The sequence below is a fragment of the Chlorocebus sabaeus genome, chromosome 1, assembly GCF_047675955.1.
Source record: "Chlorocebus sabaeus isolate Y175 chromosome 1, mChlSab1.0.hap1, whole genome shotgun sequence".
Lineage (NCBI taxonomy): Eukaryota > Metazoa > Chordata > Mammalia > Primates > Cercopithecidae > Chlorocebus > Chlorocebus sabaeus.
In genome coordinates this window covers 32,741,956-32,766,057 of record NC_132904.1, presented here as the reverse complement: position 1 = coordinate 32,766,057, position 24,102 = coordinate 32,741,956, and the positions used below count along the sequence as shown (strand labels likewise).

Below are 24,102 nucleotides of genomic sequence, written 5' to 3'. Positions count from 1 at the left end.
GTGCAGGAGACTTGGTAACATCGGCTCGTCCAGGGTTCACTAAGGATTGCAGGTAGCAGAACCCACCTATCTGATCCCACTGGTAACCCCGAGCTCTGTGGATGGCAGTGGCTTCATCTTTCCAGCCCACACAGAGCCAGGGAAGCCTTAAAGCTCCTGTACCTCGGAGGAGGCAAGGGTTGGGGTCACTGTGGATCCCTACTGTCCTAACAGCAGAGTAGAGCCTTCCCAGTAACTTCCTGCCGACAGAGGTTAGTTATGACCCTTGGGAAAACAAAAGACACCTTTTAAAGTTTCCTACTAACAAGAAGTCAAATTTCATATATTCAGAGTAAGAAATTCAATGCCCCAGGGCAGGACAAGGATAGCTACCACCTTAATCCTTATAAAGGACGAAAGGACTTCCTGCCTGCCTGCCTGCATTTCCTCCTTCCTTGCTCTATTTTTCTCTTTCTTTCTTTTTCTCTCTCTCTCATTATTCCTCTTTCCTTCCTTTCTCATCCATCATTTGCAGTTAGCCTTTTACCTAAAATAAATCCTAGTTTAAAGCAAGTAGATCCATCCCTGCACTCTCCTTACCAGTTCTCAATTTGCAATCAATCCCAAATACTTTTTTTTTCTGCCACTACTGCTGCTGTTGCTAAAACCCTCCTCAGAGAGCTGGTGAAAATTACCCATCAGGCTGATGGAGTCTCATGGAATCATATAATCTGATACCAGATTGCTGTCCCTAAAACACTCACTTCTTTTCTTCATTCCTACTTCCTTATCCTTTCCCCGAATTCGAGTAGATCTTACTCTTTTCAACACTTTTATGCCCCAGCACTCCTGCCCTACCCTCCTCATACTCTGTGGAGGCATTGACTCAGAACATGCCCAACAACTGCCCTTGCATCTGCCTCTAAATGTCTCCCTGCTGTTTATTTCTAGTGTATCACCCTCCTCACCCCCCATCTCCGGCCAGGCTCTCGATCCTAACCCAACTGGTTTTCCCTAGGACGGTGATTATTTCAGTTCAGATCCAGGGGATCATGAGGAGTCCATGAGGCCCTGCAGGTGATCCACAAATCTTCAGAAAGCAATGCAGAATCTTTATGTCAATTTTTAGGTGAGAGTCCCTAGCTTTCTTTTAGTTTCCACAGGGCTCTACAGATCTAGGACAGTGCTTTATCAGTTACCCTGTCTTTCTTGCATTTTTAGGCTCCCTCCCTTTCAACTGGTATCCACTTCTCCATCTACACATAACCTGGGTGTACCAGGGCCATGGACAACTATGAAATATAATTACCAGGTGTATTAGTCTGCTCTGTTTGGCATAACAAAATACCACAGGCAGGGTGGCTTAAACAGCAGAAATGTATTTTCTCACAGTTCTGGAGGCCGAAAGTTTGAGACCAAGGTGCCAGCATGGTTGGCTTTTGGTGACAGTTCTCTTCCTGGCTTGCAGATAGCCACTTTCTCACAATTTCCTCACATGCTGTCATGTAATCCCCCCTCCTCAGCCTCACCACTAGCTGGGCCCACAGGTGTGCATCACTATGCCTGTAATTTTTTTTTTTTTTTCTGTAGAAACAGGGTTTCTCCATGTTGCCCAGGCTGGCCTCCAACTCCTGGGCTCAAGCAATCCTCCTGCCTCAGCCTCCCAAAGTGCTGGGATTACAGGCATGAGCTGTCGTGCCCGCTCATTTAATGTTAATTACTAAAGACTCTGTCTCCAAATATAGTCACAGAGGACAGAAGAGAGGGAGTGTTAACACTTCAACATATGAAACTTGGGGCGACACAGTTCAGTCAATAGCACCAGAAATAAAAATAACTTGTTTTAAGATATCAAAGTTGCTATCTTTGTTACACTGACAATAGATTCCTAACTTATCTTTTTTCTCTGGCTGCTTTTAAGATCTTCCCTTTATCGCTGGTTTTAAGCAATTTGATTATGAGATGCCTTAGTGGAGTTTTCTTCATGTTTCTTGAACTTGGAGTTTATTGAGCTTCTTGGATCTGCAAATTATAATTTTCATAAAGTTTGGAGATTTTTTCACATCATTTTTTCAAATATGTATATTTTTTGCTTCCCCTTCACAGAGTCTAATTATATATATAATTCCAGGTGGTACATCCCACTTCCTGGGTTCAGTGGGATAGTCCTACCTCCCTGGAGACTCTACCAACCAACACATCTTCAGCCCCTCCCTCCTGCAGTAGGCACAGCAACTCAAAGAAGACAGAAATTTAAGTTTGTCCCAGAGATAACTAATGCTCTTTAATTTTTAAAATTCATTCTTATCTGAGTCTTTTACTTAGGCCAGTTTCTCTTGCTCTGCCTCCAAGTTCATTAATGTTTTCTTCTGATTGTAAAGACTGGGGGACCTCTTTCTTAAGTGATCTTTGTCTTAAGATTTGGTGCAATATATCAGTAGGCCTAACAGAATGAATGTCTAACAAAAGAAAGTTGAAAACTAAATGACTGTTACCTTTCTCTTTGAAATACTGTAAGAATGAAAGTTAGATATGCTTTGTGACTTCCACGAAACCCTGACCATTACACAGGCTGTGATTTTTATCAGTGCAAGATGCAAGGTGAGCAGGCTCACTGAGAAAACGCACGCCAGGGACTTCACAGTTCCTGCTCTGCATGATGATATGGACTAGAAGGCAAAAGATGTTAGCATGAGGGATTTCTGATCAGGGTCAAGCTGCCTTCTGATCACTAATGACTTGTCAGCTCGTGGGATGGATGAACAATGAGTGTCTTTGGTTAAAAACTGTGATCTATTGTGAAAACTGTATTCACAGGAGTCGACAGCAGCAGTTGATGGCAAGATGGCACTCAGAAATGGCATTGATATACTTTAGGATGTGGAATCATAAGTGCGACAGCACACAATTAGAATAAAGAATTGGCAGAGGGGGTTAACTTGGGAGGAAAGGTGTGGATATAAACTGTTACTGAAGAAGACATATAGATTGTTCATGACACTGAGACTTTCTGTGATACTACAGCAGAAGAGATGTCCACGCATGTAACTGACCTTATTTCATTCCTAAGTGAGATAGTTTTGGATGCAGTGCTCGCCGTTGCTGAATAAGTGATCCCAATGTGCCTTGTGTTTCTTTCTTTGGGAATATTTGAATCTTGTCTCAATGCTCAAAATGGATCAGAGATACAGATTTTGATAGCAAAGTGACATTATTCGTGAGCTCTTGTGAAGAAAGTCATTGGTTTTTATCTTCTTTAGAGTTAGACTGTGGGTGTGGGTATAAAAGATGGGGTCTGCAACATCTTTCTTTCTTAGAAATGTATTTCCTATTCCCATGGAAATGGTTGCATTAGATGTTCTCTATCATTTAATAATATACTTGTGGACTAAAAGATAAAAGTGCTGTATGAAATAAGCCAATTATGTTAAACTAGTACATCTGCCTTTATCATTAGCCTGAATAGAAAGGCCTTTAAAACTGATTTTTTAGAAAGCAGTTGAATGCATTCTTTGCTATTATATTTATTCAATAAACTATTTAATTAGTAAAAAGATATTGTCTTCTGCAATGTCTAACTTTCTGCTAATCTTATATGGTGCATTTTTCATCCCAGATTTCAAAGTTTTGATATCTAGGCTTTCAATTTGTGTCTTTTTTGTATTTTCTCTGGCTCTTCTGAACTTTTAAAACACTTAACACAATTACAATAATTGTTTTAGTGTTCTTCTCTGTTAATTCTAACATCTGTGTCAGTTCTGGGTCAGTTTTTACAGACCGATTATTCTCCTTGCTGTGTTTTCCTGCCTTGTTGTGTCTTTGATTGGATAATACAAATTGTGAATTTCACCTTGTTAGGTGCTGGAATTTTTTTTTTTTTTTTTTTTTTTTTTTTTTTTTTTTTTAATTCCTGTATGTTTTCTTGAGCTTTTCAAGTCTTGCCTTTGTGCTTTGAGAGGCATTTTCTGGAGCAGTGCTCAGTCTAGGGTTAATTATTCCCCACCACTGAGGCAAGACCTTACTAAGTACCCAGTGCCCCATGAATGATAAGTTTTTCCAGTTTGACTGGTAGGAACAGGTACCATGCCTGGCACCCACTGTTCCTTCTAATCCTTTCAGATGGCTCATTCCTCAGCCTCACATGCATGCACTGTTTGCCACTTTGCTGAATGGCCAAGGGGATCCTCTGTGGAGCTCTGGGATTCTCTCTCTGAGCAGCCATCTTCTCTCTGGAACTCTCTCTGTAGAACCATGGCTGACTTAGTCTCTGTGGACACTCAACTCTGTCTTTTCAACTTCAGGAGTCTGCCTGAATCCATGTTAGTTCTCCCTCTCTGCACAGTGACCTGGCAACTCTGCCAAGGTAATTCTGGGGTAATCCTAGGACTCAACTAGTTTGTTTCTAATGTCGTTCATTGCCTGGTGTCCAGTGTCTTGAAAACTGTTGTTTCATATATTTTGTTTGTTTGTTTGTTTCAAATGGGAGGATAAATCCAGTCCCTCCTTCACTCCATCTTGACCAGAAGCAGAAGTTAGTAGCTATTATTATTTTATCATTCATTCAGGATAATTTAGGGGCACCTACTATGAGCCAGGCACTATGCTAGGTTGAGTATACAGTGGTGAGCCAAAAGAATATGATCTTGGCCTCATAACAAATCTGTCTTATGGCGATCAACTTTTGCCAGAAGGCAGTAAACATGCTAGGCCCTGGATTGATGAACATAGACATGAATCAGCTATGATCATTTCTCCCAAGGAATTCAGAATTAGGAGGGAAGAAAAATTAATACAAAGCTGACTGTGAAAAGTATGTGAGATACAAAGGCTCTGGGCATATTGATGAAGAAATAAATAATTCTGATTTAAGGTATAAGGGAAAACTTCATGGAGAAGGTGACATTTGAGTTAGGACGTGAAAAGTTCATGTAATTTTGAATGGTGGAGAAGCAGGAGGGAGGTAGAGATGCTCGAAGTGCTTTCTTTCTTTCTTTCTTTCTTTTTTTGAGACGGAGTCTCGCTGTCTCCCAGGCTGGAGTGCAGTGGCGCGATCTCCGCTCACTGCAAGCTCCGCCTCCCGGGTTCACGCCATTCTCCTGCCTCAGCCTCCCGAGTAGCTGAGCCTGTAGGCGCCTGCCACCACGCCCGGCTAAGTTTTTGTATTTTTAGTACAGACGGGGTTTCACCGTGTTAGCCAGGATGATCTCAATCTCCTGACTTCGTGATCTGCCCCCCTTGGCCTCCCACAGTGCTGGGATTACAGGCGTGGGCCACCGCGCCCGGCCTCAAAGTGCTTTTAAACATGTGGCAGACACAGCCACGTGGCTTGTTCTTCCTCGCCCACAAAACTCTAATCATGTGCTTCAGAGGATGCTGTATACAGTACTTTCCAGTCCCTAAGAGTGAGTCTTGATTTGGTGAAATCAATCATGGAATTTATATTCCCCTTGCCTGTCATTGGATCCAGCATAGGCACATGACACAATTCTGGCCAATGAGATATGACGGAAAGTCTGCTGGGAAAGTTTATTTTTCAAAGAAAGGGAGAACATTCCTTTGCCCCACTGTTTCTGAGAGAGAAACAAAAACAAAAACACCTGATTCCCTGATGATGTCCTGAAACCACTGGCATTAACGAATCTAAAACTGATATAACTCATGACTTCTTGTTACATGAGATGCTAAAGTTTTCTTCTTGTTTCAGTAACTTCTGGTTGGATTTTTGTTGTAGTTGATGGCGCTACTTTCAGCCAGATGCAGGAGACCAGCATACCCTAAGCTGATCAGTTTACCCATTAGAAACTCGCTTTTCCTTTTCACTGATTCAACCCTCTGCTAAATGTTACTTCTCTTGTTCTGGTTCCTCTGCTTCATCAAGAATGGAGGTTAACCTAAGACCTAAGACATGACAATGCGCTTAGTCACTCTTTCCAAACATACACATGGGGGGAGATGCAAAACAACTTTGAAAATGAAAGAAAGCAATTACACAATGCAATACCTTGACTATTCTGTCCCATCACCCTTCCTGGTCCTTTGGTTGGGAGGACTTAAACTCTTATGGTAGGGTGGAGAGATGAAAATAAACATAAAGGAAAAAAGTGTAGGCAAGCCCAGGGGAAATTATGTAAATTCTTCCGGATTCACAGCAGTGCTAGAATTCTCTGGTAATTCCCACAGGAACCAAGACTACCTCTGAAACAGTCTAACTGTTGGAAACCACCAGTGTCTGGCAGGAAGCCAACTATAACAAGGGCAAAAGATATGCCGTTTCAGAGAGTCTGGACCAATCCCAGGGACCCAGGCCAGCCTGTGGCCAAAGTTGTGAATATGCAAAAACTGTCACCAGTCTCCACTCGCTTTCCCATTCCCTTCCTAGTCCCCTTCTTTTTCTAGCCCCGATCTTTTTCTCCCTGTTCCTCCTCCCACTCCTCCTTCTCCCTCACTCACTCAACAATTCATATCCTGCTTGCCTGATGAGCACAGAAAGTACTAAGCCGCCTACCTTAGGATACTTGCATTTCAGCAGGGAGCTCTTACACGCCCAAGGTAATGTTCCTCTATTGCTAGAAATTCAGGCTTCGAGGCTGGCTGTGGGAAGCATGTCTGGTCTCAGGCACAGTACTTCTTGTCCCATGCAAAGTCAGCTGGTGGGAAGCGGGGCGGGGGATCCAAGGAAAAGAAGGGGACTAGGAAGGGAAGCGGGGATTCAAAGACTGGATTCCCAGCTCTCACTGCCAGCCAGTGGGGATGTACAGGGTTACAAAGACATTGCCTCAAACGTGGAGCTGTCCTCTGCTAGCTTATACAGGACCTTGTCATGCTGACTTGTGATCCATGGATCTCAGTTAGCCAGAATCCAGCATAGCCTGATATTTAGCAGATGCTGTTTATGGAACGAATGAACGAACGAACATCTGTTCATATACACTATAGCTCTGCAGACACCACGACTATCTTGTTCCCCATTGTATCCTCAGCACCCAGTCCAGTGCTTAGGCTGTAGTAGGAAGACAGTAATGATTTATTAATTGACTGAAAGAGGGCATCACAAGAAAGGGACTTGCATCTATGCTGCAACGACATCTTTATTGCAAGGGCAAGAAGCACATCCCAGACCTTTTTGAAAACATCAGGGATGGAGGTGAGAAGCAGGGCAAGATGGAGGAAATTTCTGGGAGTACAGCTATCTAGCCGTCGTGATTCAACTATGGTTTCAGTTTTCTAGGGTTTCTTTTCTTTTTTTTTTTTTTGGAGATGGAGTTTCTCTCTTGTTTCCCAGGCTGGAGTGCAATGGCATAATTTCGGCTCACTGCAACCTTCCACTCCCAGGTTCAAGCCATTCTCCTGCGCCAGCCTCCGAGTAGCTGGGATTGCAGGCGTCTGCCACCTCGGCCGGCTAATTTTTGTATTTTTAGTAGAGACGGGGTTTCACCATATTGGCCAGGCTGGTCTCGAACTCCTGACCTCAGGTGGTCTACCTGGCTCCGCCTCCCAAAGTGGTGGAATTACAGGCATGAGACACCGCACCCAGCCTTCTAGGGATTCTTAACCTGGGGCTCATAGGTGAGGCTTCAAAAGATCCATGAATTCTCCGACTCTTTAATCAACCACCGGTGTCAGTAGCTGTATGTGCATTTTTCTGGAAGAGGATCATGGCTTTCAATGAGTTTCAAAAGGCTGAGACTGCTGGAGACCTGCACTATCCAATAGGGTAGCCATTAGTCCGGTGTGGCAATTTAAGTTTAGATTTAAATTAAAATCTCAATGCCTCACTTACACTAAGCTGCACATCAAGTGCTCAACAGCCACTACAGGACAGACCAGATAGAGCACATTTCCATCACTGCAGAAAGTTTGATGGGACAGATATCTGTATTGGTAGCATTACCACCTGAATACAGGTAAGATTGGATCCAACTAGTGCTTTTGTAAAATGAGTTACCAACACTTAGAAATAAAACATAAAAATCTAAAATCCTGATTTCATTTGGGAAACAGGACTATCAACCAGCGTGGGGCCTGCGTTCCCCTGGCAGCTGGAACGCACAGTACTGCTCCCTTTAGAGGGACTCTCGGTCATATAGAAGTTTCCCGCTTGACCCTCCTTGACGACTGACAGTAGGACCCTCGTTTCCAGGACACTTAGCCGTCTTGGTCTCCTTCCAGGCTCGCGTTTGTAACCAGACTCCAAATTTTGCTAAATGGGGTTAAACTGGGTTTGAGAGCACATTTTAGAGCAGGGTCTAGGGCTCAGTTGGAAGTTGAGGAGGGGCAGCGCCTCCTTCCTTACAGTTTTCCGGAACTGTAGGAAGTCAGAGGGAATTTTATCCTGAACATCTGTTGCTTGACAAAGAACTTCTTCCCAGTCCTCCTCCGAGCTCTCCAGTCCCCAGTCCAGTTCGCCCGGGCCCGCCCCTAGCAACGAGATCGCGGGGAGGGGCCGAGGCGAAACATTAGCCCCGCGCCCACCACCCCGGCTGGCGACGTGGCTCCGCGGCCCCGGCCTCCCCCGGCAGCGCAGCGACCAATGGGCGCGTGAGCGGGACCGCCCGCAGCTTCCCAGCTCGAGGCCCCGGCGCGCCCCTCTGCTCCGGCTCGGGGCGGGCACTGGCGGAGGGACTGGGCCGTTCCCTCCTCCGCGCCGGCCCTGGCCCCAGCCCCGCCGCCGTCGCCGCGCTCCAAGCCCCCAATCCCGAGCTGCCGCTGTTGTCGCTTGCTCAGCGCCTCCCTCCCGGCCGCCCTCTCCTCCGGACGATGGCGCGCGGTGGCCGTGGCCGCCGCCTGGGGTTCGCCCTGGGACTGCTGCTGGCGCTGGTGCTGGCGCCGCGGGTTCTGCGGGCCAAGCCCACGGTGCGCAAGGAGCGCGTGGTGCGGCCCGATTCGGAGCTGGGCGAGCGGCCCCCTGAGGACAACCAGAGCTTCCAGTACGACCACGAGGCCTTCCTGGGCAAGGAAGACTCCAAGACCTTCGACCAGCTCACCCCGGACGAGAGCAAGGAGAGGCTGGGGTGAGGCCGCGGCCAGGTCCCCGCGGGGGGCGGCGCAGGTGTCCGGGGGCCGTTTGGGCGGGAGCCACGCGGGATACCACCGCCAAAGCGAAAGCGAAATCGCGCGCGCGGCCCCGAGGGCGGGGGCCTGCCCGACTCGGCGCCGGGGCTCAGGCTGAGTTGCCGGAGGGCCCCGGGACCCCAGCGTGGAGATCGCCGCCGCGCCCCGGCCTGGGTGGTTTCTCGCGGGGAGGCGAGAACGTGGCAGCGGCCGCGGTAGCCAGGACGGCGAGGGCCCGCCCCCTCCCTCGGGTTGCATCAGAAGGGAAGGGAGAGAGTGCACAAAAGAAGAGTTTGTCCATAGTGGCCTGTTAGTGACATGAGTTCCTCCCTACCCTCTCGCAGTTTCTCTCTGATCCCCCACTTCCGGCGAGAAGGGCTTGAGACACTCGCTAAGAAGGTCTCAGGGATGAACATGAATGGATAAAAGATGAAGGGGCAGGCGAGTGATAGGCTTGCTTCCTAGTCTTGGCCAGGTGGTCTTGCCTTTTGCCTAATCGCCCTGTAAATCTATCGTAAGGAGGCTGGGCGCGGTGGCTCACTTCTGTAATCCCAGCACTTTGAGAGGCCAAGGCGGAGGGATCACCTGAGGTCAGGAGTTCGAGACCAGCCTGACCAACATAGGGAAACTCCGTCTCTACTAAAAATACAAAAATTAGCCGGGCGTCGTGGCACACGTCTGTAATCCCAGCTACTTGGGAGGCTGAGGCAGGAGAATCGCTTGAACCCGGGAGGTGGAGGTAGCAGTGAACCGAGATTGCGCCACTGCACTCCAGCCGGGGCTAGAGTGAGACTCCATCTCAAAAATAATAAAAAATAAAATAAAATAAAATCTAGTGTAGGGATACAAAAATCCGGGGACACGCAGTTTCCGATTGGAAACACGAAGGAGCAGGAATGGAAACGGGTCGCCTGAAACGTTTCTGTTGGCAGCAGATGTCTGCATAAGCACTCAGTTCTTTGGCAACTGATTTGTTGGGAGCAAAAAGCTGGAGGGTGCTCTTGGTGGTGGAGGATTTTCACTTGGGCTGGTAAAGGCAGTTGAGTCAGGAACCAAACCCGGGAAACAAAACTTTGGCACATTTCAGTACACCCTCCCCCCGTCCCCCTGAGGAGACACTTGGGCATTGTGCGGAGATATCTGCTGGTCCTTGCTCAGAGGACCCAGCAGGCAGCCTGTTCCCAGATGGAGGCAGGGCTGGGGAAGAAACCTGCAGTCCTGCCTACTGGGCACCAGGTCTCAGATCTCCCTGAACCTGATTCCTGGGGGTGGAGGATCTTCAGGTTCTGCCATATGAAAGAGAACACAGCCATGCCTGTGCTCCTGGGGGCCTCCAAAGGCCAAAGTGTTTCATTGGAATATGAGGATAAATTATACCTATTGTGTGGGTGCACCATCTGCGTGCTCTGATAACGAGACCTTTGAACTTCAAAGTCACCTCCAAACAATTACCTTTTATCTTGCACAGTACTTTCTCTTCTCGGTTAGGACTTAACAATGGGGGCCATTGATGAGTTCAGTCTATTGTATTGCTTTGAGGCACTTGGAGACTGATTTATTCTGGAGCCCTGAGTGGTAGCCACGTTGTCACTGAAGAGGAGGCAGGGAGAGGTTTTGGGATTTGGAAAACTTTATAAGGTGTGGTCCTACAGCTTCCAGTTAATGCCTTCATCATGACAGTTCAGCCTAGTAGTGAGAACAAGTGACGGTGGAGTTGGTCTGGATTTGATCCTTGTATCAACACCTTCACTTCATTCATTTATTCATGCAACAAACATTTGAATGGCTACTGTGTACCAGGCCCCAGTTTAGACAACTGGAAGATACAAAGATGAAACCTTATGCTCTAGGCATCAAAGTGCTTATAAGCAAATGTGGAGGAGAGAAGCACAAACTAGCCATTATGCACAATTGCTGCAATGATGGCCTATAAAACCTATGGTGAGCACATCCAGGAGAAGGAGCCACCAGGGCTGCAGGTTAGAGAGAGGGGATTAGGGCTGTCACCTGATCAGAGTTTGTAGGATGACTTGGAGGTTGCCAGGTGTACAGCAGGGGAAGGCCTTCCTGAAGAGAAAACAGCCCATTTCTAAAGGGTTTGAAAAGTGTTCTGCGGCCTGAGGGGTGGTGAGTCTGCAAAGGGGCAGGGAAGGGAAACGAGAGGTGGGAATGTAGGGGAAACCAAGGACAGAGCAGGAAGGACCTTGGTGAGATGGAGATATGTTATCCTGTATGTTGTCAAAATGTCATAATCCCCAAAATTCATTGGGAAAGTCAGGCTGGCAGGAGGCAGTACGCAAAGAACATAATCGAGGTATAGACTAGACCAGTGGCAGGGGAGAGGGGGTAAATGCCAAAGGGGCTTGGTCTCTCCCCATTCCAGGAGGCGATGTATCTATACACCAGTGGGAGGTAGAACTGGCAGCTCTTGCTCTTGACTCAGCAAGGGGGAGAGAAGGGAGGTAGGAATCAAGGGGACATCTGGGTCTCTGGCCTGAGCCACCAGATGGGTGATGGATGCACCATTCGCTTGTAGGTTAAATCTGGGGTAGAGGCAGGGTAGGAGGTGCTGGAAATTATGGGTCCAGTTTGGGATGGGGCTGCGTGTGAGAAGCTGCCCCTCTGTCCACAGCTTGTTTCAGTGGTCCCCTCCATGATTGGGCTGAGGAGGAATGAGTGTGGCTGGATCTAGGCAACTTTGTCACCATTACCTGTCGGTCCTGAAAATGTGACAGCTCTAAGGCCCCTAAAGACACCTGGGCCACAGGTTTGCAAAGTGGGAACCCATAGGCTGCATGCATTCACAAATATGCCACACAGTGTAAATTACTTGCCCACATTTAAAGTTTGAATGATTTCACATACAGACCCCCATATCTGGCTTCTCTTGACACCTTTATTCCCATGTGTCAGTCATCCTCTGCAGCAGAGTTGGTCAGCCCTGTTTGGCGGCTAGCAGGGTATCTCCAAGTGGCAATAGGTCCTATTGAGAGGTTTTGCTCATTCTGTTACCTGTTGGTGTTGAGAACAAATGATGATGGAGTTGGTCTGGGTTTGCTCCTTGTATCAACACCTTGATTTCATTAATTTATTCATGCAACAAACATTTGAATGGCTTCTGTGTAGCAGCTACCATCTGCCACTGATCTAGATTATTGTCTTTAGTGAGGAAAGGCATGCATTCTCTCCTTTATTCCTCACAACATTCCATGTGAAGTAGGTGTTCAGTTTACACATGGAGAAACTTAGAGAGTCAATACACTTGCCCAAGATCACGCAGATAATGGGGATCAGAGGGAGGACGGGGATCCAGGTGTTCTGATGGAAGTGCTGGGCCTCATCTCCACCCTAGCTGCCTTTCCCAGGATCTCATTTGAGATTGTTAAAGAGAAGGTTAAGATCTTATTTATTCTTACAACAAATATTTATTGAGTGCTTACTATGTGTCAGGCCGAGCTACGTCCTAGATGTTTATTTGGCATAGACTAGATGCTATCCTTTCCACAAAAGAGGATTGTAGAGTCTGATGTCGTTAGCCTGAGATTCTGTTTCCCAGTTGGCTTTGGGTAACCCGTTGGCATGTCTCCACTGTGTCCCCAGGATTGGAGCAGTGCTTGGCACATACCTGGGCTCAACACTGCACAATGTTAAAATAATTCTGCTGTGTCTGACTATGATTTCCTGGGGGAAGAAGCCTGAAGACGCTTGAAGTTTAGTGTTTTAGTCTTTTTTTTTTTTAAGACACGTTCTTGATTTGTTGCCCAGGCTATGATGCACAGCGGTGCAATCATAGCTCACTGCAGCCTTGACCTCCTGGGCTCAGGCAGTCCTCCCACCTCAGCCTCCTGAGTAGTTGGGGCTACAGGCATGTGTCACCATGCCTGGCTAATTTTTAAATTTTTTGTAGTGTCAGGATCTCACTATGTTGCCCAGGCTGCTCTCAAACTCTTGGCCTTCTACCTCAGTCCTCCCACCTCAGCCTCCTAAAGCACTGGGATCACAGGTCCAGCCTATCTTTTAGGAATGAGGCCTGTTAAACATGCAAATGAAGGGGCACTTTCAAGCTGTTAGTGATGTTTACACCTTCCTGAGAAAGAGGAGCTTGGGCTCTTGGGTTCAGGTAGGAGGTGGAGACATTGATTATTCACTCCTCCCCGTCTCATGTACACCCTCCCCCCCACCTAAAAAAAAGTTATAGGAGATTTTCTCTGTCAAACTACTGATGAATTTGTTTCCCACTTTTTATTAATCAAAGCTTAATTGCCAATCAGAAGGTCTGTTGAAAAGTGAGAAAGTTTTGCCACTGAAGCTGATAGAATTCCAGCCCCAAAGAACGAAATCTAGAGTTAGCCTGTATGACCTCCTCCCAGGTAAATGGACTACAAGGGTGAAACTTTTTTAAACACTGGGAATAGCTTGGGGGTGTTTTTGAAGTTCCCTACCGGAATGCTGTCCTGGTTTGGGACCGTCTGATCTAGAGATGACAAAAGTGAGTTCTCAGCCTGAAGTTTGCTCTGGGCTAGCATTTAGGGTACCTCAGTGGAGTTCAGTGGGAAGTTCCTGAAACCTAGGCCAGCCGTGGAGCTGGTATAGGAGCCTTTACCCTAAGAGCAAAGGGTTTAAGGTTCCTAGAGCGGATCGGCTGGTCAAGTTTCGTGAGTAGATTCCATGATGTCAAGGCTCCTTCAGCCCTGACATTTGTGCTGTGTCCACCATCTGGTGTCCTTTTGCTTTAAGTGTCAAGTCTTTGCGTCCACCGTGGTGGGGTTTTAAAAAAAAACCAAAACTCACTTATCTTTTGATTTATATACAATTTTCCACTTTTTGCATTGGACCTAAGCCAGAAGACACGAATTCTCACCCCAGTTTTACCAAATACTGGTTGTGTAATCTTAGAAAAGTTATTCCATTTCTCTGGGCCTCAGTTTCCATTACTCCAAAATGAGGGTGTTGGACTACAGCAGGGAAGATTAATAGGTTTCATCTTACAGATCAGCTCTGATGCATTGGTAGTGGCCATCACCAGAGCACAGTGCTGAGAATTCTGAGAGCACCTCTAGTTTTATCAGGACAGAGGGGTACAATCCATTAGCGGTGTCTGCCATCGGCACTGGTCGGGGGAAAGCACATCAACCGTGGAAGGATAAACTTGAAGATTCCTTCCAGCCTCCTCAGATCATTGATTTTATTGTAGTCGTTTGTGCATTTTAGATTGTGCAGGTGTTTGATCTTTTGCTGGACCAGCATCACACAAAGCCTTAATAATAGCCTTGTGAATGTGTGTGGGTTTCTTTTCTTTTTTTTTTTTTTTTTTGTACTGCAGAAAAATTGTTGATCGAATCGACAATGATGGGGATGGCTTTGTCACTACTGAGGAGCTGAAAACCTGGATCAAACGGGTGCAGAAAAGATACATCTTCGATAATGTTGCCAAAGTCTGGAAGGATTATGATAGGGACAAGGATGATAAAATTTCCTGGGAAGAATACAAACAAGCCACCTATGGTTACTACCTGGGTAAGAGGTGCTGCAGGAGCGATGACACAGCGATGGCCCGGGTCACAAGCTTTTTGTAGACTCTCTCCTCTCTCATCGTATCCACTCCCTTCAGGGAGATGTCACAGCCTCCTAAGTAGAACATGCTTGTATAACACCCTCCTCTGCAAACTCGGAATGTACTGAGTTCCTTACACTGAGTGAAGTTACAGTTGGGAGGGAAGGACCGTGAGGGCTAATAAAAAAAATCCCTTAGATTGCGACCCCATCTCAACTTCATCTCAGAGGCACACACGGAGAAGAAAGCAGAAGGGAAGTGTGTCTGTGGTACACTTTCAAAATACTGCCTAATTCTGGATAGCAAGGATTGAGCGGGCTGGAGCAGTCAGGAAAGGCTTCCTGGTATGGGCGGTTTGGAAACTGGGGCCTTGGAGAATGGATTTATATTTGGAGAAGGTGGGTCAACTGGAGGGGCAAAGATGCAGCAATGCATGCTGTAATGGGAAGGGCTTGGATCCAAGACGAACAAGACTGGGAGAATGAAGAAGTGAGATTACAGAGGTACGGGGTGCAGACCTGCTGGGTGCATGGTGAGGATGGCCAAGAAACAGGCCCGAGGAGAACCAAAGATGCACGCACGCAGCCAGAATCAGGGAGATCTTGAAAGCCAGGCACGGTGTTGAGACAAGATGTTTTGGGTACCAAAGAACCTCTGTATGTTCTAGATCAAAGAATGAGATGATGAAAGCAGAGTTCTGCAAAGAGAAGTATGGCAATGATATAGTCTAAAGCCCGTGCTCTTAACCACTTGCAATAATTCCCCTAATATGCCCTGAGGCCTAGATTACGGGGTGGCTTGAGGGAACTGATATTAGAGGCATTCTGACATAAAATGTTTTAAAGAACTCAGCAGGTCGGGACCTTTTTTCCCTGTGTGTACCATTTGAGCATGAAGGATGAGTGATCTGGCAGGAAACGCCTTTCTGGGCAGCACAGTTGAAAAACGTTTCTGCATACATACATCCTGCAGGAAACCCCGCGGAGTTTCATGATTCTTCAGATCATCACACCTTTAAAAAGATGCTGCCACGTGACGAGAGAAGATTCAAAGCTGCAGACCTCGATGGTGATCTGACAGCTACGCGGGAGGAGTTCACTGCCTTTCTGCATCCTGAAGAGTTTGAACACATGAAGGAAATTGTGGTTTTGGTAAGATAAGTGAAGGGCCTGGGCTGGGAAAAGACCAGGGAGAAAACTGCCTCCAAATCTTGTCTCTTCCAAAGAGAGAACATTTTTCAGCCTGAAGGGAATTGGAGAAGGATTCCAAAGTAGAGTTTGTTGGAATACCTGTCTACCCAGTAAATTAGTCAAGTCAGGCTGGCTGCTGTAACAAATAGCCCCCAGTTATAGCCATTTAACACTAGCAAAGTTTGTTCCAGTCAGATGGACCTCCCAGGCTGTTCTCTGAGCACAATTGGGTACCCAGTTCTCCTCTAAGCACTCCTGCTTGTGCTCTGCCATCTTGTAGCTTCAAAGTCATCCTGGCAACACCCAACTGGCTGACAAAGGAAAAGAGAGGAAATGAGAAGATAGAGTCTTTGTTTACTGTTCTGGCCAGGGAATGACACATCCCCTTCTCTCATGTTACACTGGTCCCTCCTAGATATGAAGAGGCTGGGAAATACAGTTTAGATATGTGCCTAGAAAGAGCAAATAGGGGCCAGGCACAGTGGCTCATGCCTGTAATCCCAGCACTTTGGGAGGCTGAGGAGGCAGATCATGAGGTCAGGAGTTTAAAACCAGCCTGGCCCACATGGTGAAACTCTGTCTCTACTAAAGATAGAAAAGAAATTAGCCGGGCATGGTGGCACGTGGCTGTAATCCCAGCTACTCTGGAGACTGAGGCAGGAGAATCGCTTGAACCCGGGAGGCGGAGGTTGCAGCGAGCCGAGATCGTGCCATTGCACTCCAGCCTGGGCGACAGGGTGAGACTCCGTCTGAAAAAAAAAAAAAAAAAAAAGGAAAGAGCAAATGGCTTAAGTGAGCAACTAGCTAGTCTCTGCCCCATTTTTCAGTTTTAAGGGACTTGGGAAAAGACTCAGAAATGGAATGAATTGGATTGTTAAAACTGTGTGGAAATGTAAAGTAAAAACTATGGCTGGAAGGGATGCTACCCTTAGGGGGTAGGTCTTGGGAGGGTGGGTGGATCAGGCCCTAGGCTTTGAGGAGTGACTCTGCTTGTAAGGCCTCAGAATGTGGTTGCTTTCCATAGTGTCTTGTTGGGTCCCAAATGTCTTCATTTTCCATGACAATTAAATAAATGCCATCACCTGTTTTCCTGGGCAGATGCACCAAGCCAGTTCCAACTGTTTCAATCCTGGGAAACAGATGGCTAGAGCTTTTGTTTACACGAGCTGTAGATGGTTTTAGTTATCCAGGTGGTGGAAGGGTCCGCTCATGCTTCATCCTCGTGATTGCCATGACTGTAAGGACTGGGCGGTGGCTCCAAGAATCATTTCTCTACCACTCACCATCCATGTAGTGATAGCTAATGTGGCAGAGGACTGTGCAGGTGGGGAATGATCCATAGTGGATGACGAGCCTTTGGGAGTGGCTCTCTGCTCTCAGGTTTTCTCTTTGATTTGGCCCAGGATGCCTCTGAGTTGCTGTGCCAATGAACAGTAAACTCATTTAATTATTGACCCAATCCAAAAAATGTAAATAAGTGGTCAAGTATACTAAATACAGAGCATAATACATTAAAAAATCAGTTATACTTTTATTTTTGAGTTGACCACTGTTTCACATTTCTCTGACACCAACTCAGTATTCATAGTCCTGTTAGCACTGGAGTCTATTCTTGAGGTCATGTAATCCAGTGGTTCTCAAATTGGTTTTCTCGCATGTTCCCCAGTGGGTGTTTTTGGTTGGATGGGGGAGTTGGTTGGCCTGGCAGGGCCTGATATCATCAGAGCACCTCTGGGGTTACAGGTACATCTTGCTTTGAAGAAAGTGTTCTGCTCTTGAAATTGGGGTGGGGGATTAGGAACAGAAACTATTGCCTGTTTTTTACAAATAAGAAACTAGTTCCCAGGGAAGTAAGGAGATGAGCCAGAAGTCACCAAGCATTCAGCCGTAGAAGCCCGTAAAAGCTGGATAAAGGAGGACAATAGAATTCTCAGACTTCCTTAGAGCACATGGCCATCTTGCATTCTGTTTCACCCTTTGCTTCCTAGGAAACCCTGGAGGACATCGACAAGAACGGGGATGGGTTTGTGGATCAGGATGAGTATATTGGTGAGTGCTGACCTAGAGTCTTGCTCAGCTTCCCGACTGGGCCACATGCCCCCCCACCCACACGTCTGGCTACTTTCCCCAGACGTCTCTTTTAGCAACAGCTGCAAGTCTATAAGTCACTCCTGTGAACTTCCAGCCTGCTTGTCCCATCAGCCCTAGTGGTGGAGTATCAGGGAAGTATTATTAGACCTTATTCAGTGGAGAAGAGATGAAAAGGCTGGCCGTACACAAGGCTGGCCAATAGTTGGCCCCATGACTCTGAGAGGTGCCCTTCGTCACACTGCCTAGTTTTACCTTTGCAAAAGGGCATTGGAGGTCCCATAGATTTACAGTGAAGATAGAAGAGACAGTGTCAGGGCAAAGACTCTGAAATTGGACGGGGTTAATGGGGCCTAGAAGCTCTGAGTAGATGCAGCTGTGATTAACAGAACTGTTTATGTGTCTGAGCTCTTTGCAGAAAGGCATTCTTCTTAGAGAGATAAATGTTTTACAGAGTGCACAATTGCCCAATAATATTGTCATTTTGTGCCCCTCGTTTCCCATCCTTCGGTTGAGAGTCCCATAGAGTCAAATTAATGTATTTGGGTCTGAACCCACCATGGCTGTTTAGAGCGCTTCCTGGTAGCTCCAAATCCCCCCAGCCCAACCCCTGCTGGAAAGGACCAGAGCAGGCAACAAGGGCAATTCCATTTGATCTTTACCACCTGCTATGGCACATGGCTCCAGCTACAGGCTCCCTTCTCATGGCAGCTCTTTTCCCAAGTCTCGATAAAGTAAAAGCTGGAAAATCATTTGATTTAAGTGTTGACCTATGACAAGAGGAATGAAATATGTATAATTTTTGTACAGATTTTTAATCGAAGCCATTAATTACCTTTAAATGTAAAACCCAGAGCCCGAGTTGCTGTCTGTCTCTGGTTTTGTGGTTGTATTACTTTGCCACCCCAGACACAAGAACAAGTGCCTTCAGCAATGAAGAGCAGAGTTTCCTCTAATCATTAGAAATTATGTTTGATCGTGAGCCGAACACTGTTCCTTGTGTGTCATTGGTAACAGACAACGTAGCTCTCGCCACAGTAATTAAAGTGATGTTGGTGGCACTACCCTGATAGAATAACATATGCTCACAGCTCCCTCATCAGAGGAAGCAGTAGTGCCTTCCTCTTGCTGGGTCCACATGCGAGGTCACGTTCAGAGGCGCAGACCTCTCACTGTGGCACTGGGGATGAAATGAGACTGACAGCAAAGACTGCATGATTAAAACAAACAATGTAGTGCTTTTGATTGAAAGTGTGTGCTCTGCCCAGCCCTCCGGAACTGTACATTGAAGTGGTGCAAAGTCAGGGGCAGAACTCTTTGAGTGGCTTTGCCTAGAAGAAGCATCCCATTCTTTACACTGAATAGAGAGAGGGAGGTGGAGGCATTGCGCTTGAAAATCGAATACCTAGTGACTCACAGGCAGAGGAACCCAATGTATTGACTCGTCATTTCACTTCTTGGGGAGGCGACAAGTGGAAAGTGGGTGGTGGGGGGTGTAGTAGGAAGGGCACTGGAATTAGGAGCCCTAGCTTCTCAACCAATTAGCTGTGTGACCCTGGGATAATCATGTAATGGCTTTAAACCTCAGCTTCCTCATCTGTAAAATGGGAAAAAAAAGTTAGCCCATTCTTGCAGGATTCGATGAAGCTTGAATTAGCTAATACATATTAAACTCTTTCTCAAAAACAATGTAGACATGTCAGTTAGGGGTCTACCTTGTAGTCAAGGGTCTTGTCTCTTTTTTTCCTTCTCTTACAACCTGCTCCCTTCACCACCTGACATTTCCAAGCTCTGCTTCCATTGCAGAGAAACTGCCTGCAGAGTATCTCTCTTTTCCAAGAGCTACTGACACACACACAATGCAAAAACGTTTCCTTTTTCTTTTCCTTGCCATTTTGTAAAATGGGGATAATGACCCATCTTGTAGAATTGTTATGAGAATGAAATAAAATGACAAGTGAAAGCCCTTTGGAAATGATATAAACAATAGTACTAAACACAGTGGCTGAGACTCTGGGTTGAAAGCAGAGTGGCCATGTTCCTGTGCAGCCTCCAGCTCATATGAGCTGTGGGTCATTGGGTAAGACTTTACCTCATTGTTTTCATCTGTAAAATGGGAATTATAACAGCACTCACTTCGTAAGGTTGTTGTGTGAAAATCAAATGAAAAATGTGTGTAGAGCACTTTATACAGTATCTGGACCACAGTGTTCACTGTTAGTCATTATTATTAGTTTTCGCTTATGTATTGCCAGTTTGGATTGTAGAGGGCTTTTATGTCAAAATGGCACATTTGATCATAATAGCCCCGTGATTTATAAATTATCGTCTCCATTTTACAGACAAGGAAACTTCAGGCTCAGTCACTGAACTAAGTCAAAAGCCGGGATTTATCTTTCGGCTTCTAAACTCGGTTCTTTCTACTCCACCACGTGGCCTTCATCATGAATAAATTATTGCATAGTTATTCCCAAGAAACTGCCTACCAGCTGTTTGAGTTAGGTCTCTGGATTGGTCATCGGCTTTCCTAAAGCTCAGGAGGTCAAGTTTTTTTGCGGGGAGGGGCGATTTACCTTCCCACTTTCCTTTGTAACCAACAACAACCTTCCCTTCTAGCGGATATGTTTTCCCATGAGGAGAATGGCCCTGAGCCAGACTGGGTTTTATCAGAACGGGAGCAGTTTAACGAATTCCGGGATCTGAACAAGGACGGGAAGTTGGACAAAGATGAGATTCGCCACTGGATCCTCCCTCAAGATTATGATCATGCACAGGCTGAGGCCAGGCATCTGGTATATGAGTCAGACAAAAACAAGGTATTTCCCATTCTTCTGGAATCACTGATTGAAGGGAGACAGTTTACATAAGATTGGTTTGGTTTTTTTTCTCGGCGATAGCGTTGACCCATGTGACCATGTCTTTATTGACTTTTCCTTCTTGTGGAGACCTGTAAACTTAACCATGATAACCCACAGTAAGCTTATTAGGCCCCAACTTTCCTGGAAAGTCAGCTATGAGCCACAGACTTACATTAAGTCACATTTCCTAGGACTGCAGAACTTTGTGGGCAGGACACGATTTAAGAAGTATACCCCGTGTTGCCCTAGGATCAGCTTATTTATCCATTCATTGTCACCAAATATTTATCAAACATCTGTGATGTGTCAGGAACAAGGAAGCCCATCCCATTAAAGCCCAGACATCCTCAGGCAAGCTCAGGTTTCTGGCTTTAATGCCTAGTACTTCGGTATCTATTGATAAACATGCAAATAAACAAATCAATAAATTTAGAAAAATTTCCTGCCTATTCCCCGCTTTGCTGATTGCCCCCAAATTCTCAGGTTATGCCAATAGTCAGGTTAGGCAGTGAGGCCATAAGAGGGAAGTGGCATTCTTGAGGGCCTATTTTGGGAAGACCAACACTGCTTGTGGACACGAATGGATTCTAGCTTCTGAATTACTCAGGGACTTCCCTGACGCATGTTAGCACAGTTTTTATAGCAAGAGGCTGTTCCGATTTGGAGTTTTGCAGTGCAGTCATGGGAGATGAAGGAGGTGCCCAGTAGCTTCTGAATTACTAAATATAGTATTTTAAACATTGCAAATCAGTGAAATGACATGAACATCATGCTGAACTAGTACAGTTATCAGAGCTTCCGTGACAGAGCTCTTTCATCTCTTCTATAGGATGAGAAGCTAACTAAAGAGGAAATATTGGAGAATTGGAACATGTTCGTTGGAAGCCAAGCTACCAATTATGGGGAAGATCTCACAAAAAATCATGATGAGCTTTGATAGACACTCATCAGAATATGGCAGACTGTCATAGGCATTCTGTTATTGTCTTGGATTGTTGCTACAATTGTCTAATTTACAGCAGTTGTGTTCCCACAAAAAGCAAGTTTGTACCTCGGATTGGGGTATAAAAATTGTTTTTCACTCAGTATTTACTGGAAAATGGACATCACTATTCTTTCAGTAAGATTTCTCTCAAAACACATGAAAACCTTGGTAAATTGCAGTTCTCTCTGGGGATATCTTGGTACAACATGACTTTTTAAAAGTTTTTTTTCCCCCCCATTAAAACTTAAAGGGGAACAAAACTTGAAAAACCCCTGTTCTTCAGAAGTTGAGTGGGTTGGGGGAGGCAGTAATATGAAGTGACTGCTATGTATTTTCACTACCAGATTTTTTTATATTTGCCACTGTTAAATAGTTGGAAAGGGGAAATTCTGATTAAGCAAAAGTGGTATCATCCTAGGTAAGCTTATTTCAGAACAAGTCTAATATTTCAGATTCTTTCTTCTCGACTTTATACTCTGAGCTGTTCCTTACTGTAAGTGGTGTATATGAAACCTCCATGCATTTTCCAGTATGGATCTGCTAATATGCACAATAAATCCATGTCTTTCTTTGTTTTTCTATTAAAAAGCAATCAAGAAAGATAATGTGAAAAAGAAAGGAATTTAGAGGTAGGGAAAAGATGAATGTCAGACATTTGAAAAACTACAGTAAAATGATGAACACTAAATATACTTGAGAAAACTTTTCTTGATATGCAGTGAGGTAGGCCTGATCTTTGAAATAGTGAATAGGAATACAATGCATTTCCTCAATGATCGCTGATTAGAATGAGCTGGTGGGATCCTTGGGAAGCCAAATAGAGCGGAGTTCTGGATCATGTCCCATCCAGTCCAGTGAATCCACGACCCTCGGACCTGTCCCCACAGAACAGCTTATACCATGGAATGAGGACAAGGTGATATTCTGAGCTGTGGACTGAACTGGCAGACACAACCTGTACAGATTGAAATTTCACCTTGTAAGGAGGAAGTGAATGAAATAAAGGATCCCCCTAAGGATTCTCTACTGTGTCCTGTGGTGTTTGACTTCACAGATGCTATTTGTGACATTATTATTCCTATAGTGTAGAACGGTGGGGTTGGGTTCCGTGAATAAGATTGTAAAGGTTCTGTTTTTTAATCCAGTTACTAGAATGTTCAGAATAGACTCGTATTTACTAATTTAATAATATGCTTAATGCCCTTTCTTCTGTAGGTCATTTTAACTATAAAATCTTCCTGAAAAAGGTTCAACTGGAAAATCTAGACTTCTTCCCTGGGCGTATGAGGAGGAGGTCTAAGGGATCTGGCCCCTATCAGCAGTATCATCATCTCCTCACGTCTCTCCCTTTCACATCCCCTGTATTCTGGCCTCACAGACTTTCTAGTCCTCAGACACATCGAGGTCATTCGCAGGTTGGGCGACTGGCACTTGCTGCCCCTCATGTTCAGAATACCCATCTCTCACACCCTCGGGTAGCATGATGCTTCCTCAGGGGGGCCTTCCAGACCCCACTATTTAAAGTAATCCCAACTTGAATCCCGCTTTAACGTCCCCATTTTATTCTTGTCATGCATTACCATTTATATCCATTTCCATGCCTTCTGTCCAAATTGCTGCAAAGATTTACAGTGACAGAAACTTACATGGTTCTGGAGGCCAGGGTCTGAAGTCCAGGTGTCAGCAGGGCTGCTCTGCCTCTGAAAGCGCTAGGGAAAGCGCCTCCTTGTTTCTTCCAGCTTCTGGTGACTCCTTGGAGTTCCTTAGCTTGTGACTACATCACTCCACTGTGTCATCTCTGTCTCAGTCTTCATAAGGCCTTTCCTTTCTCTGTGTCTCTCCTTGGTGTGTCTCTTATAGGACACTTGTCATTTGATTTAGAGCCCACTTGGATTATCCAAGATGATCTCATCTTGAGGTCCTTAATTATATCATCCCTTTTTCCAAGTAGAATCACATTCACAGTTTCCAGGAGTTAGCAGGTGAATATGTCTTTTGCAGGAGTGGGGGCCGCCATTCAAGCTAACCTACTACACCACTTGACGTTATATTGTTTGGACATTGCTTGTCTCTCCCAAGCTAGAATATAAACCATGAGACCAACAGTCTCGTTTTCTGATTTACTGCTGCTTCCCAGGACATAGAATAGTAGAGTCTAGCAGCAATAAATGCTCAGGAATTATTTGCTGAATGAGTGAGAGGCTGATGGCTTTAATCAAAGGGAATATCCCTCAGAGGAAAAAAATTCTGTAAAAAGTATTAAAATAGCTAACAATTGCTAAATGGGAATTTGAGAGATTTGCCCAAGATTCCACGATGATTAAATGGCAAGGTAAGACATCAACTCCAGGCGTTCCTGGCTCCAAAGTTCTCTTCCATTTAGCTTTAAGTTGTGCT

The 24,102-nt window shown here is 45.7% G+C and overlaps 1 protein-coding gene across 1 annotated transcript; it reads left to right on the top strand.

The window, feature by feature from the left end:
- Positions 1-8,442: 8,442 nt before the first annotated feature.
- On the top strand, positions 8,443-22,729 carry RCN1 (reticulocalbin 1). The gene is made up of 6 exons (XM_008002812.3): positions 8,443-8,990; positions 14,354-14,547; positions 15,557-15,735; positions 17,763-17,823; positions 20,479-20,678; positions 21,550-22,729. Exons 1-6 carry the CDS (start codon positions 8,737-8,739, stop codon positions 21,655-21,657), a joined length of 996 nt encoding a protein of 331 aa, XP_008001003.1. The 5' UTR covers positions 8,443-8,736; the 3' UTR covers positions 21,658-22,729.
- Positions 22,730-24,102: the final 1,373 nt, after the last annotated feature.

Coding starts and splice junctions, on each gene's coding strand:
- RCN1 (XM_008002812.3), top strand. CDS start 8,737: ATGGCGCGCGGTGGCCGTGGCCGCCGCCTGGGGTTCGCCCTGGGACTG. Junction 8,991..14,353: donor GAGAGCAAGGAGAGGCTGGG/GTGAGGCCGCGG, acceptor TTTGTACTGCAG/AAAAATTGTTGATCGAATCG. Junction 17,824..20,478: donor GGATCAGGATGAGTATATTG/GTGAGTGCTGAC, acceptor CTTCCCTTCTAG/CGGATATGTTTTCCCATGAG.